Genomic DNA, 18,297 nt, shown 5'->3' with positions numbered 1-18,297 from the left:
TTTTATATCGGAAATTTTCATGATATTTTTTACTCCAATTTATAATATACATGTTTTAGATATAATAAAGATAACATGGCTGATTTTTAAATATAAGAAAAATCTCAGTATAGTACGGTCGAACCGCTAATTAGGTTCGCATGGTGACAGCAGCATGATCTAATGAAAATGTAAAGGCACAATTTGGCAAGAGTTCTGTTGCTTATTTAGGCTAACATGATATTAGGTTATGCATAATAAAGTTGTTAGAGTTCGAAGCACTGGCTCCAGGCCAGAATGCGTAACGATGAAATGTTGTCGAAAAATGTTGTTGCGACCTGCTTGTCGTGACGCCGTCTAATTATAAGTTAGAAACACAGGAACTATAATAAAAAAAATAAGCCGGTACGTTAATTGTAGATATAAAATGTTTCATTGTTTATAAAGCTATGTAATATTTATTATAATGCATTATATTTCCTTAATTGAAATTTCTTATTCAATAAATTTCGACGTAGCCCGATGAGAACGTATGGCTCAGTTGGTCAGAGCGCTTGGACGATTTCCAAAGAAGGTTCGGGGGTTCAAATCCAGCTCTGTTCAAATTTTTATGTTTTCTAAAAATTATTAATAAATCAGCTTTACGCTGTATCTTACATACAGCAGGTTAGATAGAGGAAATCTAGTTTTAAGAGACCTCGCTCCCTTGCGCCACGACTGGCCTCTTATAAATTTTTCATTTATAGTATTATTAATTTTGACTATCGATGAGCTAAGCCGTAAATAAAAAAAACGGAAATTAAGTCAAAACACATACAACAAATTTATAGATAATACAACAATGGAGAAATATTTTTAAGCTATAAAAATATTTTTAAGAAAGTTCCAAGTTCCCAACATGTTCAGCCGAAGCTTTAGATTAGACCGCTCGTCGCTTGAAAAGACTTATAACGCCAATACTTGGGTTTAGTGGACTCAAATAAATCTAAAAGGATGAGTGTGAAACATAAAAATAAAAATATTTTAAGTTTTCAAATATGCTTTATAGCAATATGTTTTCGTATAAATTTAAGTATTTGTATACATTTTTATCGTCTCGCTATATTTCGCACACAGCAGGGTAGTCAGAGGGAACCTAGTATTAAGACATTGATTTGTTTGCACTTTTTGAAATGTTGCAAGTGTTGCAATCTCAGTATGAACATAGTCTTTTTACATACATTTTTTTTCAGGTTCCCTCTGTATAGTATAGCAGGGAAGGCAGAGGGAACCTAGTGTTAAAACAGCCCGTTTCGTCCGCCTTTGGCTGAATTTTAAAAATCGTAATTATTTAGATAACTGTTCCGCTATAATTTGTGAGACGTATTGTACCGAGTGAAGAAGTGAGAGCATGACAAAAAGCTCAAAATATAATTCTTCTTTAACTTCATTTATTTTTGTATATTAAGTAAACTGACCAGACCAGAATGGAAGAAGTGGAGAGAGGCCTTTGCCCAACAATGGGATGATGCAGGCTAGGGGAAAAAAAAGAAGAAAAAAGTAAACTGAGTAAGTTGACCTAAGTCTTGCCGCGCCAGGACGGCGTTAAGCTATAGATCGTTAGTTTATATATTTAACGATTCGATACTATTAGAACATTACTTTAAATATTTAGTTCATTTAGAATACATAAAATACTTAAAAGTCCAATAAATAAGTTAGTGCACCCTTGTACCCAGGGTATCCTGACTCCGGAAATGCGAGGGGAGCAGCTAGGAAATACGCGCGGGTTAACGAGTGAACCTTTGCCACAAAACGTACAACGTGTGGTGTAAGTATAATTTTATTGACGCCAAAAATGTTGAGAATTTTTTTATGTTTTACTTTTTTTGTGTTACTTTAAAAAATTCTTATTGAAGATAAATAAGTCAGAAATATAAAAAAAAATTAAATGTTATTTCACACTTAGTAAACAAAAAAAAAATATTTTAGAAACATTAAAATTTTGGATTTGAACCTTTTGGAAACCGTGTAATCGCTCTGACCACTAAGGTAAACGGAGCTTGGAGGTTAAAAAAAATTAAACGTTTCAAAAAAAAAGTAAAAGTCAGGAATATTTAAATAAATAAACCAGCTTTACTCTGTATTCCACACACAGCAGGGTAAGCAAAGAGAACCTAGTGCTAAGACACTCCGATCCCCACTTTCTCCGAATTCTGGAGGCATTGCGTGTTGAGTGGCAGAACTCAACGCCGCTTATTTATTACATGTCAAAATATTATAAAGTTTAGTTTAGATATTCTATGGTCAGCAATTATGTGGCACAATATAATGAAGTCACAGCAACTGATATCAGAACACGCCAACGAATATGCGAAACTAGTGTCGTTTAACTACAGAATACGCCCGGACGCACGCCGGCGGCAAAGTTGATAGTTGTTCAACCGAAATCAATTAGTTATAATAGGGAAATGTATCACAGCAAATTGGGTGTACTGCAGTACAATGTATGTATGTATGTCTATATATCTTTGTATTTATATGTATATTTGTTGGTATTTTTATTTTAATAGCATATACGAGTATGTTGAGGCCAGTGGTGGCGCGGGCACAAAGTGGGATTGTAAAACCGATTGGTTTTTGGTTCGATCCCCACTCGCAGAGATGAAATATGTTTTTAAATTTATATTTCAATTTCATCACTCTGGTGTCGAGGCAAACCGCGGCGTTAACTTCTGCCATTCAACACGCAATACTTGGTTCCATCTGCCTACCCTGCTGTGTGTGAGATTAATTTTTTGATTTAATTTATAAATAATCTAACGGATTAAGATAACTTCATGACAATTTCGAGACATCAAAGTAGTACATCTGCATATTCACTTTAAATTAACAACATTTTCTATTGACATTTGTTACTTTGTTATACTTTTGACTTTAAATTTAAATTATACACTTCTCTTGTTTACCTTAATATGTTGGTACCGAAATTACAGGGCTGCGGCAACGGTGTGGACATGCCACAGACCATTTTGAGGACGACGCTTTTATAATTCGGTCCATTTAGGAGAAATTACTTAATTACACATATATTTCGACGATCGTGATGAGAATGTTATCTTGTCGTTATCTATATATATAAAAGGACTTGTCCTCACTGACTGAGGTAAGACGCACGCACAGCCGTAACGGCTGATGGTAGAAACGTGAAATTTGGACAGATGTTTACTTTTGTAATCTGGACATCCACTAAGAAGCGATTTTGAAAAATTTTAACTCTAAAGGGGGGAAATAGGGGTTGAAAGTTTGTATGGAAAAATATTTAAATCGGCACCGATTTCTATAAAATTTGAAATTTAGATTTTTAAAAGAATTTAATTGAACACGTGTTTCATCGTTTTCTAGAATTCTCCCCCTAAGGGTGCAAATAAGGAGTTGAAAGTTTGTATGGAAAAATCTTTAAATCGCCACCGACTCTTAAACCACCGACTCTTTTAGACTTTTAAAAATATTTCATTTCGTGGTTTATTAGAATTCACCGTAAGCGAAGCTGCGCGCGTCCGCTAGTTTATGTATATTTTAATGGCTTTATGAGGGTTGCCATAGGAGGATTAATTATGGCTGTCGTTCTAGCCGCAATCGGTTAAATGAGTTATTTTCATTTCCTTCCTTTGTACGACAAGTTCCGTCGCACTCAACCCGCACGTCCGGAATTCGGATGAAAATTAGAGAACATTATGTTTGTCAAGAGTCAGCTAGGTTCTCTATACAGATTAAAACTGTAAAACTTACATATATTGCATCGCATTGTATATTTACAGAAGAATTTTCAAATTATATTAGAATTTATGTTTAGGTTAATCATCCTACGTGCATAAGTTCTATATATTTGTAAAATAATATTAGTAGGCTCATATAGTTAAAATTCATATAGCTTAATAAGGCTAAGGCTAAGGCTTTCTTTTTTTTGCTATACGTTTGCAATAGAAATCTACATAATATAAAAAATCAAAATCTGTGTTTTCCAATATAATGAGATTTAATTCTAATCTTCTAATAATAGGTATAATTGTCAGGTCAAATATACATATAAACAATAAATTATAATTAATCATTGTACTCATTAAAATAATGATACATGTCAAATAACTAATTTAATATTTTTAGTAGTTTTTTGAGCATACAGATTGTATCTTCTTCTATATATATAAAAGGACTTGTCCTCACTGACTGAGGTAAGACGCACGCACAGCCGTAACCGCTGATGGTAGAAACGTGAAATTTGGACAGATATTTACTTTCGTAATCTGGACATCCACTAAGAAGGGATTTTGAAAAATTTTTACCCTAAAGGGGTGAAATAGGGGTTCAAAGTTTGTATGGAAAAAAAATTAAATCGGCACCGATTTTTATAAAATTTGAAATTTAGATTTTTAAAAGTATTTAATTGAACACGTGTTTAATCGTTTTCTAGAATTCTCCCCTTAAGGGGGCAAATAAGGGGTTGAAAGTTTGTATAGATTTTTTTTTAAATCGGCACCAATTTTTATAGAATTTTAAATTCTGACTCTTAAAAGTATTTAATTGAATACATGTTTCATGGTTTTCTAGAATTCTTCCCCTAAGGGTGCAAACAAAGGGTTGAAAGTTTGTATGGAAAAATCTTTAAAACGCCATCGATTATTATAAAATTTTTAATTTAGACTCTTAAAAATATTTAATTGAACATGTGTTTCATGGTTTTCTAGAATTCACTCCTAAATAAGCAAGCGAAGCTGCGCGCGTCCGCTAGTATAATATAATTTGTCGATATTATCTATAACTTCATGGTAGGTTATTTTTACCCAGAGCACAAAATTACAATAAACGTTGACGTTATTTTTATACAATAATACCATCTACCCACACGCGGAATCATCGCCTAAAAGTAACTATTTTTATATCATAGCCAAATTATATATATTTTTTACCTAAATATAGCTTATGTAATTATTCTGATGTATAAACTACATTACTGCAAAGTATGTCCAGTAGATATTGCGTAAAAGCAGAACAAACGTACACCATCAAAAACTTTCACATTTATAATATTAATAAAATATAATTAATACAAATATCACATTTAACGTACAAATACTACCCTTAAATAAGCCAATAAACAATGTGTGAAATATAACGCTTTTTTCCTATTCCTTTGCGATGAAAGGCTGACTGGACGTCGGACGTCGAACAATGTGGTGCTTAATAGGATTTGCTACAGCTGTACAAAATCTATGGCCGACTGCTAAAGACGTGAAAGTCAATATGTTTAGTTGTTATTGAATTAGCAAATATTTAACCTATTATGTACTGCGAAAGGAATTTAATAAATATTTGATTTATTGTTTATATTTCAATATTTGCTATTCCTTATGCAATTGATAAAATTTCTTAATGTATTCTTGAATCACGTTGTGTACACAGAAAGTGTTTAACACTAAACGCTTTTGTCTCATCTATTATTTAGTGTATGTTATTTTATTTTCACTATATCCTCAACATAGCAGGAAAGATATAGAGGACGTGGGTGCTAAAGCTCTCTGTTCTATTAAAATACTGCCGTTCTTCTCTTCTTTCTTCTCCATTACATCTTATATATTTTTGTAATTCAGGTAAAACTAATTGAATTAAGACTATCAAGTAAACTATTCAAAGTAAGAAGAGTTTTAAACAAATGTTCCTAGCTTATTCAAAATCCTAAAATATACGATACAGACGAGAATCTTTACTATCTAGATAACATGGCAAGCCTCTATAAATTGCTGCCAGTGAGGTGTGCTGAGGACAGGAACAATCACGTTGCCTCTAAGGGCTGTTTTCCATTATATAAATAGACTAAGAATAGAAAAATAAGCCTTCTTTCTCGTTCTTAGAATATATTTTCAAAATTCTAAAGTAGTTGAGGGCAGCCGTGGTTTAGGAGCACCAAGTGCGATTGGAAACGTGACAGGTTGTGAGTTCGATTCCTACTCGAGGCGATAATTATTTAATATTTTCGTTTCCTTGCCCAGGCAATGAGGAAAAGTGCGATGTTGAGTCCACGCAATGCCTCAAGAATTCGGCGGCAAGTAAGAAAAGGATGTCACTTAATGTAAATAGAGTTTTAACACTAGGTTCCCAGATTCCATGTGCCTTTCCTTCTATATGCGGAATACAGCGTAAGGCTAAAAGATAAAGAATTTTAATATTTCAGAAAAAAAATGATTGGATTAGAATGATTAGATAAACAAATTGTAACGATTGTATTGATGTTCAGGGTCCATTTTCACATTGAAAATCCACTCTAATAATTTTTACTTTATATCTGTACGAAAACTAAAGCAAAATCAAACATTATTCGCTTTATTCCGATATGACAGCTCCAAACATTATTTTTAATTCTGATAAGTTAGATATTACGACAGTAAATTTAATAATTAAATAATTAAACAATATATTCAATATTTTCAAGCTATAGCATAAATTATTATATAAAATATAAGTAGATAGTAAAATAAAAATAAACATAGAAAGCCATCCCAAACATTTTATTTAAAATTTTACATAATACTTTGTACTGAAAATGTGTTATTCTGAAACTGTAGTGTAGTCGATCGTATGAGCGTAAAAACCTAACCAATTTTCCTTTTTGATGCGCCCCTCGATCAAAGGCCGCTCGGTGGAGCGACGGCAAAATTCGTTCTTGCCTCATAAAATTCATTACATGATCCTATGTAAATTATGCTTTGTTTTGTGGACATTTAAATAAAATTGTACACAAATTGCAAGCTAAAATGTTTTATTTTTATCTGGTTTACTATTTTCATCATGGTATGGTAGATATTAATATACGTTATAGGAAACATTTACAAGCAAAAGTCAACATAGTGTTAAAACTAAATTAGACCAATTTTTTAAACTTTATCTATTTTTTTTGCCTTTTATTGACCTAGTAAAATAATATTTACTCGTTTATCTGTCTATACAACATAAATAAGTTATAACAAGCATAAAAGAAGAAAGCTTAGTGCTCAGAGTGCTTGGACGGTTTCAAAAGGGCGCGGGTTCAATTTCGTTACGTTTAAAAAACAAATATATGTTTTCTAAATAAATATTACAATATTAAAATTTCCGATTATTAAAATAACTAATACTGATTGAAGGTTCTATTAATGCTAGTGTAGTTTATTTGCTATGACTGAGAAGATTGACTCGACAAAGTAATTGGACAGTCAGATCAGGTTCTATAAAAATAAAGATCGAAAAAAATTAATAATTAAATTATATTTTCCTTTTTGAATATGTATACAAATTAAATATACAATAATATACCAACATATAGCCAAATTAATTAAGGTTTCATTAAAAACGATAATTAACGCACTGGAGTACGGCTTTGGTGTTTGTTATTGCAATTACCACGTACTGTTATGCTTGCTTATATCACACTATGCGAAATTTTGTTACTAATTAGTTAATCATTATTTGATTAAAATTGTAATTATTTATAAAATATAGAACAAACTACTTAGGTACTTAGGTATATTTTTAAAAAAATATTTTTTTTCTTTCATTCTTTATCCCGCAACTGTACATAGCAGGGTAGAGGATGCCTAAATATTTGAGACATTGCGTGTTGAGTGGCAGAACCCCTATAAATTTTTCAGAGCAAACAATAGTAATGTCATTTCTGCTCGCTTATAATAGACTTACTTAAATTGAGTGAATTTATCTAGATTTATTAGTTTTATTCAGGTGTACTAAAAAAATATATTTTTTTAAAAGCCTATAATTATTTTACACGATAAATCTTTTAATATGTTGTATAAAACAAAATACTTCAAATAATAATAATAATAATAATAATAATAATAATAAAGCCTTTTATTCTGAACTGCTTATCCTCTATTACAATTTTAGTTGACAATCCAAACTTAAATGAACTAAAACTCATAAACCTAAATTATAACTAATCGAGTATTTGGTATTTCCTCGTCTTTTGCAGGTCAGTTTGCCAGTCGGCAAAGGCCTCCTCCAACCTTTTCCATTCATATCTGTCCTGAGCTACTCTATTCCACGTTGTACCAGCTACTTGTTCAATATCGTCGTCCCACCTTTTCTGAGGTCGACCTTTCTTCCTTTTCCCCTCTCTAGGGTACCACTGTGTTGTTAGTTTGCTCCATTTGTCTTTCCCTCTAACCATGTGTCCAGTCCACCGCCACTTGAGTCTTTTGATTTTATGTGTGATATCATGTACCTTAGTTTTATTTCTGATCACTTGGGTGTTCAATCTATCAGATTTCTTTACACTTAACATACTTCTTTCCATTGCATGTTGACAGTTTGCGAGTTTTCCTACGTTATTCTGTGTCAAAGTCCAAGTTTGGCTACCGTACATTAGTACTGGTAGTATGCAAGTGTTAAATAATTTACTTTTAATTTGAATGTTAAGTTTTTTATCTTTCATGACCTCTTTAAAACTCCAGTATCGTTTCCAGCCATTAGTAATTCTTCTCTCCACTTCTTTGTTCACAGCATTATTTTGAGTCATTAATTGCCCAAGGTAGATATATTCGTCTGTGTAATCTATTTGTGCTTTTCCTAACTTTATGGGATGTTCCTCTCCGTTTGATATCACTCGTGTTTTATCAGGGTTTAATCTCAGTCCCACCTTTTCGCTTTCTCTTGCTAATTCATTTATCATACTACAGATTGTTTCCGAGGTATTAGCAAATAATACAATGTCATCTGCGAACCTTAGATGCGTTAGTAACTTACCATCGACATTTATGCCCAGGTTGTCCCAATCTAAGCATCTGAAAATTGATTCAAGTACCGCCGAGAATAGTTTCGGCGATAGAGGGTCCCCTTGTCTGACCCCTTTTCCTACTTTAAATGGTACACCCGTCTTTTCTAACTGTATTTTTGCTGAACTATTTTGGTATACGTTTCTTATTAACCTGATATATTTGTGTTCTACTCCTTGTTCTGACAATGCCTCCCAAATCGCTCCATGGTACAAAGAATCGAAAGCTTTGCTGTAGTCAATGAATGCCATGTAATAGGTAAGTTGGTATTCTTTGTATTTCTCAAGAACTTGGCGCACTGCATGAATATGGTCGATTACTGAGAAGTCCTTGCGAAATCCTGCTTGCTCAATAGGTTGTTGCTCGTCTAATGGTCCCTCAATTCGTTTCAGCAGTGTTTTAGCGAATATCTTGTATAAGTTGGACATAAGGCTAATAGGGCGATAGTTGTCAATTTCATATTTGTCTCCTTTTTTATACAGTAAGATAATATTAGACTCGGTCCATTGTTGCGGAATAATTTCCGTGTTAATTATATCGTTAAATATATCAGTGAGTACTGGCGTTAGGACTTCTTTGCAGTGTTTTATTACTTCGTTTCTAATTCCATCAGGCCCTGGTGCTTTGGCTTTCGGTTGAGAATCTATAACTTTTTCAACTTCGGCCTGAAGGATACACGGGACGTTTGAATTGTCCTTTAGATCTGCTAGGTCTTGCAAATTACAACATTCGTATAGTTTTTTGTAATAATCTGTAGCAATACTTAATATGCCTGTTCTTCGCTGGTTATACATACCACTTTTATTTTTAATTTTTACAACCCAGTCCTTAGAATTTGTTAGAGCCTTAAAAGCTTTTTTGACACCTCCTGATTCCTTTATGAAATATTCGATAGTCTCTAATCTATGTCTTTTCCTATCTAGTCTTGTGCTTTCTCTGATTTTCTTACTGATTTCCGTCAGACGACTTCTCCTATCAATTGCGTCCCTTGAGTTTATCAAATTGTTTCTTTGTTCTAATAAATTTATAGTGTTAGTTGATAGCCAATTTTTTTGTTCTGTTGATTTTGAATGGAGCTTTATCTGGGTGTTAATTGTATTTTCTATCCAATCATATTTCTCTTGTGTACTTAAATTCTTGGTTTCCCCTTTGAATTTTTTAAATTTTTCCCTGAGTGCCGCTTCTATTTGGTCCATTTGATGTTTGTTAAGTTTATCTTTTTCTAGTTTATGTCTTGGTCTTGATTTTTTTGGTTGCCTAGTTTTCAATTCAGCTCTGATCAGTCTATGGTTTGTATTAAAGTTAAATTTGCTTATAATGTTGAAGTTAGTGAAATAGTTACTTTTATTTGTCATCATAAAGTCAATCTCATTCTTTGTTTTCCCATCTGGAGATGTCCAGGTCCACATCTTTTTCTTCTTCTTCTTGTACACAGTGTTTAAAATTATTAAGTTATTTCCCTTTGCGAAATTTGTGATTTTTTCCCCATTTCTAGATCTCGGTTTATTGCTATATGTGAACGGTCCAATTATTGTGTTCTCCTCAGGACGTCTTGCACCAATTTGCCCATTAAAATCACCCATTACGATGAGGTTTTTGTGAGCGTGTTCTTGGATTATTTTGTTCAGCTCTGAGTAAAAAGTATTTATAGTTGCTAAGTCTGATTTTTCTGTAGGGGAGTAAATTTGTATAATGGACCAAGCATCCTTATATCCTGGTAACTTTAAATTTACTATTGCTATCCGCTCTGAGATTCCTATGAATCCATCTATGTAGTTTATGAGGTATTTTTTGATAATGAAACCCACGCCGTGATGACCAGGAGTTGTTCCTATATGATATAATAAAAAGTCTGGATAAGAAATAATTCTTTCTCCTATCCTTCTTACTTCACTGAGGCCGACGATATCCCATTTGATTTGATTCAGGGCGTATGTTAGTTCTAAAAGATTTTCTTCACTTTTAAGTGTAAGTGCGTTTAGGGCTGCGATATAAATCTTAGGACTTCTATAACTATCTTTACTTTCCGGTAATATTGAAGGGTTGTGGTCTTCATCCCCCACGAGGACCAGTCGGCTTGGGGGAGAAAGCTTTGTTTTAACTTTATTTTTGTTTAAACTTGATTGAACTTTCCGTTTGTCGGTTTTTAGTTGCTATTGGCAATCGTGAATTACATTGTTGTTTGATACATTCGTCAATGAGTTTGATCGGGGTCTCCTAACATCAAAGGCGCTCATCCTGCTAGCTTTGATTGAGCTTAGCGTTGGTTGCTTTTTAGGCTGGATTCGAGTATCCAAGGCTGTCTGTGGAGAGCTAGATAATTCTCTTTTTCTTCTATCTGAGGTTGGCTCTTTGACTATTAGTTTGTCGTATTTCAAAAAAGCGATGTTCCCTTTCTTTCTCTCTTCCAATAACCTTGGTTGTAAACCCTTTCTTTTCTCTAAAACTTCCTTTGAGTAGTCTTCTGATACAAATAGTTTTTTGAAGCTTTTTTTATTTTTCATAATTTCGTTCTTTTTCCAGCCGTTTATAAAAGAACATAAAACAGGCCTCGGTTTGCTTTCGGCTTTAAACTTTCCAAGTCGATGTAATTTATTCACTTCGTATTCGTCCAATTTTATATTTAAATCCCTTTTGAAATTTTCTTTAATGTTTTCAAATAAGTCGTCAGCCGATTTCTCTGTTTCTTCTAGACCAAAAATAATTATGTTATTATCTTTACTTCCTCTTTTTAGATTTTGAATTTCTTTCTCTAGGTTGCTGATTTTTTGTTTTAATAGATTATTTTCTTCCATAATAGGAACGAGCTTTTCGTCCATCCGGTCCATTATATTTTGCGTTAGAGATTTTGTTAGCTCGGCGGACTGTATTTGCATTTCTAGCTTCATGTTCTCAAATAGTAATTGAAATTGTCCTTCCATATTCTTAAAATAAATTACGTAGAACCGAACGTAAAGAATGAATGATTTGTTTCGTATAATGCAATGGCAGCACTGTGATAATGCCAACTTTCCAAAATGAAATCTGACGCTGTCAAACTGGCGTTATGCTGGTTTTATGACACTGGGATTTCTAACCTCAAATTGTTGACTTGGATGTTCGGATTTTCTTTTTGTGGAATAGAACTTGAGAAAATTCACGAGTTGTATCATCTATGTCTTCTACTATTCTAGTGTTGTTATTTTAACTACGTTTTCCTCCAATTTAATCTTTTAAATGATTTTTTTAGAACGAATTCGTACGGACAACTAAGAATAGTGTTGACACTTCGACGACCGGAAACGGAGTATCAAATATATATAAAATACTTCAAAAAGCATCATAAAATTAAATTATTTTCAGCCGACGAGAGCTGATGAAAAAGGTTGCATAATAAACTCGGGGACCTTAAAATAAAATACATAACTACCCCAACAAAGATCCACCCTTGTTGTCATAAAACAATAATTTGCATGAAGAATGAGACCATCTGGTCCGTGTTGGGAAGTTGAAACATATAATTATTTTAAGTATCATCCATGCGAGAGATATGAAAGTGCTTGTGAAATGTAAAGGTGACTGAAAATTAACAGAACATCTTACTTATAATGCTTAATTTTTCTTCTTGGTGCATCTCTTGCATTTTCCAGATAAGGATAACGTTATACCTCTCCTCATAATTTTTAGGGTTCCGTACTTTTTAAGGAAAGAAAGAAACTCTTATAAGATTACTTTGATTTACTTTAAGACCCTTTATCTCAGGAACGTTTGGAGATATCCCCATGATTTCCTCACATAAAACATATTTCTATATTTACTTAAAAAATGATTTGGTCGTTTATATCGCCAAAAAAGCATATTTCAACACTATAAAGGGAATCAAAATGCATAGTTAGTCATTATGAAATTTGGCAGCTAGCATCTACAGATAGTACTAGCTCAGGAAAAAATATGAAAAATATAACATAATAATAAACTTCGCTTTATTTATGTAGTGTATATCACTTCATTATACCCTGCGTAATATTGTATAATAAAACTATTTTCTTAGAGTCCCAGCATTAATTCTTATTGCTGGTACTTTATGGGAATTCGTCAAGTCACCTTTTGAATTAATATATCTTCAGTATCTACTGAATACTAGGGTATCTACCCTTTCTCTCTATTATCTAAATGTAAACTTATGGTTCACATTAATTAGTTTTTTGTATGTACATAATCCATGAATATTTTTATAACTTTTTTTTAAGCTCACGCTGTATCCTGAACACAGTCGGGTAGGTAGAGGGAACTTAGTGTTGAACCACTACGTTCGTTCTACTATGTGAGATATGTATTTTATATACATAATATGTTACACAATATATATTCGGTATTTAAGCTCAAATTATGATCAAGAAAATTAAAATTAAATTCATAATTAACCCATATTTGAACACCTCCAATTACGCAATGAACGTTTGCAATATTTATTGGATATAGTAGTTTAAATAATACTTCATAAATAATGCAAAACTTATTGAAATTAATTATTTCAATTTATAAAATGCACAAAGGTGTAAATTTTCGATCATTTTAATGAGAGCAAATGAAATATCTTTTTAAAAGCAATATTAATTTAATTAACTGCTATTATATACAAAACATATACCTGCTCAGATAATTATTAAACATAAAGTTTGTTTCAGTAAAAGTGACCGCGATATCTAAAAAACATAAAAATCTGCACTATTAATACTTTTTTTCTATGCTTAATATATTTTTGTAATTAGGACCCGATCCCTAGGATCCCGATTCGGAAAAATAATTATAATTAAGCTATTTTCGCTAAGTAGACAAACTTTCATAGACAAAGCGCGTCGTTGAAATCAGCTACTGAAAAATTTTAAAAAGTAGAGAAGAGAGTAGGTACTCGCATTTTTTTGCCTACCATTTACTTCTTATAGATGCGGAGAAAAGGTGAAGATAAGAACATCATATATTTTCATAAACAACGAGCCCAAATAGATGGGCAAAAATCAATTTAGTGAAAGGAAAGAAATTTATAATTTACTAAATAAGTTTCCATACATTCACATTTTTTAAAAGTAACAAAATATTTATAGTGAAAACAAAAAGCAATAAACACTATCGACATTTATAAGAGTAATCGTGCCCCCAAATGTGTACTAATTTAAAATTCCACTAGCCTTTTATAAAAGCTCGTGAATATTTTCGACGACTCTTAAAATTCGTTTTACGAATACGACTTCATAAAAATCAAAAATCAATTCAATATTTTCCTTTTCATAGTAATACACAAATATCTGAATGTACCTACTAAATTATAACAGCTTCACGCTGTATCCCGCACACAGCAGGGTAGGCAGAGTAAACGTAGTGGTAAGACACTCTGTTCCCCATTTTTATGTTATTATATTATGATTATATTTTTTAATTTACAGTTTTTATACCAACGTATGAAAAATATCTTAAATCTTCAATATTTCCTACGTATGAAGACTAGAGTTGTATTAGTCTTTCTAAATATTAGTTATGCATTTTTAACACTGATCCACAATTGATTATGAGAGAACATGGGACATAGGTTTGAGACTTTTTTTCAGAAAAATCTTTTACTCTGTATCTGCGGGAGTACATAGCGAGAGTACTGCGAGAGTACTGCGGGAGTACTGCGAGAGGTAGGCAGAGGGAACCTGGGAACCTAGCGTTAAGACACTGCGTTCCTATTATGACACTTTCCATCCTCACTATCCTCTGAATTCTGAAATTCAACCCCGTTTCACTACGTATGCGCTCATTTACAGAGCGAAAAAATTAAAATATTAAATATCTCATTTCTCTGAGTGGGAATTGAACCTGCAACAAGTCGTGCACTTGTACAATTGTGCCGCGACTGGCCTCGTCCTCGCAAAACAGAAAAATATATAAGTAGTCACTTTATATCAAGCCAATTAATAAAGTATAGTATAGTATTAAAATATGTTTTTGCCCATAAAAATTTGCCAAATCGATATATTTAAGATCCCATTCTTGCAGGATAAGTCATCTGTGAATCTAACATATTTACTAGTTCCGACGCGCGACGTAGCGAAGCAAGCGGAACTCTTAATGCGACTTTGAAAGTTAGTAACTAATTAAAACTTTAGCACCTCTGGCTTGAGCTGCCGACACGGCGTTTAGCCTCCGTTCAAATTAGTTCGAACTATAGGGGAACTGTTCATCGAGATTTACTTCAATATCGATCTAGATATTATTTAAAACTAGCGGCTCGCTCGCGGCTTCGCCTGCGCGAACTACTTTATTATTAATTTCTATCTCCATGAGAACCTACGTCCTATAAGTGACGTCTATATAAAATTTGAGACTCCTAGCATTTGTAGTTACGAAGTTTCATACAAACTTTCAACCCTGAAAACAACCCCTTAGAAGTCGAATATTGCAAATTTCCATCTTAGCGAGCACCTACAAGTAACTCCTATAAGTAACTCCTATGCAAAAATTGAGATTCCTAGCACATGTAGTTTCTGAGATTTCGTGATGAGTGAGTGACCTTTCGATTTTATATATATAGATATAGGCAGGATGCATATAAGCGAGTCATTTTTGTTCATCTTTATATTTTTCTCACAAATAAGGTTTAACGTTGAGTTTCGCCAATTAACACACAAAATCTCCAGAATTTGGCAGTAAGTGGAGAGCGGAGGGTTCCTGCTCCAAGTGAGAAAAAATCTTAAAGATTTTAGTTAATTAATTTATATTTTGAATAGGTACATAAAAGTACAACAATGTGACAATAAATGAAAATTACAACTAATATTAGGACTATCAAGAAACAAATTAAACTTTCGTTTCTAACGTCGCCTATTTACCTACAAATAAATATAAATTTACAATGTACGAACACAATATTACGAAGTTAGTTGGGATTGCACCTACAAAGTCTATTTTAGACAGTTCAAACAAGCCAGTGAACCGCAAAATTCATTGTAACAACACAATTTGAGTTTACTACGTGATGAGAACGAATTTATTTAAAAATTCTCCTCTTACCAACACTTAGGTGTGTAGGTGTGATATTTAGTATTGGGGTTATTAAATTATATCTAATATTAGTGGGGTAGTCAGAGGGAACCTGGGAACCTTTGTTAAGATACTCCGTTTCGGTTAAGATACCTTCGTTCTCAACTTTCCGCCGGATTCTGCAGGCATTATATTTATGTTGAATGGCGAAACTCAACGCCGCGTTTTGCCTCGACACTAGAACGAAGAAATAAATAAGAAAGTATAAATTTAAATAAATATTTCCATTCCTCGACTGGGGTTCGAACCCAGAACGAGTCGATTTTGCAGCACACTTTGTTCTCCTACGCCACGACTGGCCTCATAATATTTAATAATTTACAGAATTCATTTATATTCGAACAATAAATCGTCACTAGAACTCAATTAAACACAGTCACTGACACTGACACACATAAATCACTTTAGATCTAGATGCGCTCGAAGCATAATTTATTTATTAATTTATAGCCATTCTTTAAACTTTAAGCGCTGGGAAGCTATCGTTGTAAAAGTTCTAAACTTTCTTAGGAACAAGAGATTTTACAAGTTCATAAACTTGTTTGTAGCAACAGTGTAAAAAGGATTAAAAATATTAAATTTCTCATTAGCTTGTAGGTGTGATATCAAAAATATTATGTACGGTGATATTTTATAACTTTGTATAAGAAAGTTTGTATGAAAAAATCTTTAAATCGCCACGGATTTTTATAAAATTTGAAATTTAGACTCTTAAAAATATTTCATTGAACACATGTTTCGTGGTTTATTAGATTTCACCCCTAATTACGCAAGCGAAGCTGCGCGCGTCCGCTAGTATTAGATATAAGTACTCGGAATTCACTCTGGTGTCACAAAGCATTCACAAAGCGTCTCGTTGAGTTCCGCCACTCGAAAATAAGGAATACATAACACGGGAAGAGTCATAACACTACATAGTGTTCCCTTTGCCTAACTTGCTGTATACGGGATAAAGCGTGAAGCTGAATCTAATCAAAAAATCAAAAACAAACTATTCTTCAATCATAGAAAATTTACGAAGTAAGGTATAAAGATAAAATCGTCAATAGAAATTCACCAACGTCGATCATACCGACACATGGTGATAGATGACCGCCGGTCTGACAGACCGCAGCACTAATTGAAGCGAGCCAGTTTATTGGAAAAAAACACAGCAAAACAATAGGAAATGGTTTTTCTGAAACCTCGTTGTGAATGATGATGTTTCCACACCATTTGTTACTTTACCTTCGAATGTTTATTAAATATTTTTGTTTGAAATAATAACTGCTAGTTTCAGAAATAATTTTACACAATTTATTAACCTACTATAAAAACCGTCGTGGTACAGAGGCACAAGCTTGCGTAAACGTGACAGGTTGTGCGTTCGATTTCTGCTCAAGGAAATGAAATAATTAATATTTTCATTTCTTAGCAACATGCAATGTCTCAAAAATTTTGTGCAAAGTGTGAAACGGAGTGTTTTAACACTAGGTTTCATCTGCTTATCCTATGCTCTATGCAGATTTCAGATACACCGTTAAGCTGAAAAAAAATCCTATAGCAAATATCTAGTTTTTCGTTTTTAGTTATTATTTTAAGTTTTGTATCGATTATACATTAGCAGTATTGATTATACTTTAAAAATACAATTCAAAAACATATAAACTTGTAAAAAATACTATCTATATATATAAAAGGACTTGTCCACACTGACTGAGGTAAGACGCACGCACAGCCGTAACCGCTGTGCGTAGAAACGTGAAATTTGGACAGATGTTTACTTTCGTGATCTGAGCATCCACTAAGAAGGGATTTTGAAAAATTTTTACCCTAAAGGGGAGAAATAGGGGTTGAAAGTTTGTATGGAAAAAAAATTAAATCGGCACCGATTTTTATAAAATTTGAAATTTAGATTTTAAAAAGCATTTAATTGAATACGTGTTTCATCGTTTTCTAGAATTCTCTCCCTAAGGGTGCAAATAAGGGGTTGAAAGTTTGTATGGAAAAATCTTTAAAACGCCACCGATTATTATAAAATTTGAAATTTAGACTCTTAAAAATATTTAATTGAACATGTGTTTCATGGTTTTTTAGAATTCACCCCCTAAATACGCAAGCGAATAGGTAGGCGGTAGATAAATTAAAAGACTTTTATCATTATTAAAATGTTATTTTATGTTAAGTATATTGAAAAGCCGACAGGACCGACGTCAATATCCAATATTGTTGACATTCTATGCAGAGGTGTCGACGATGACAGTGAGGTCGAGTTAAGTAAACCTCACAATATTGTGTACTTTAACTATGCTTTATAACTAAAACTTTATGGAAATTCACTTGTTATTTTGTGAAGCATATTTAAATATATTAATATTTAAAAACATATTGCTATATACTGGTTTGTATGTCCTAATTGTTGTATTTGTCCTAATTTAAATATTGTTGAATTGAAACTTTAACAACTTTCAAA

The 18,297-nt window shown here is 32.7% G+C and overlaps 1 protein-coding gene across 1 annotated transcript; it reads right to left on the bottom strand.

The window, feature by feature from the left end:
- Positions 1-10,935: 10,935 nt before the first annotated feature.
- Positions 10,936-12,056, bottom strand: LOC146538121 (uncharacterized). The gene has a single exon (XM_085186838.1). It carries the CDS (start codon positions 11,702-11,704, stop codon positions 10,937-10,939), a length of 768 nt encoding a protein of 255 aa, XP_085042964.1. The 5' UTR covers positions 11,705-12,056; the 3' UTR covers position 10,936.
- Between the last annotated feature and the right edge of the window lie 6,241 nt (positions 12,057-18,297).

This window comes from Heliconius melpomene, chromosome 6 (assembly GCF_056956725.1).
Source record: "Heliconius melpomene rosina isolate 202511_hmr_F chromosome 6, ASM5695672v1, whole genome shotgun sequence".
Classification (NCBI taxonomy): Eukaryota; Metazoa; Arthropoda; class Insecta; order Lepidoptera; family Nymphalidae; genus Heliconius; species Heliconius melpomene.
The sequence above is the reverse complement of the archived record's forward strand: the minus strand, read 5'-3'. Positions and strand labels throughout refer to the sequence as shown.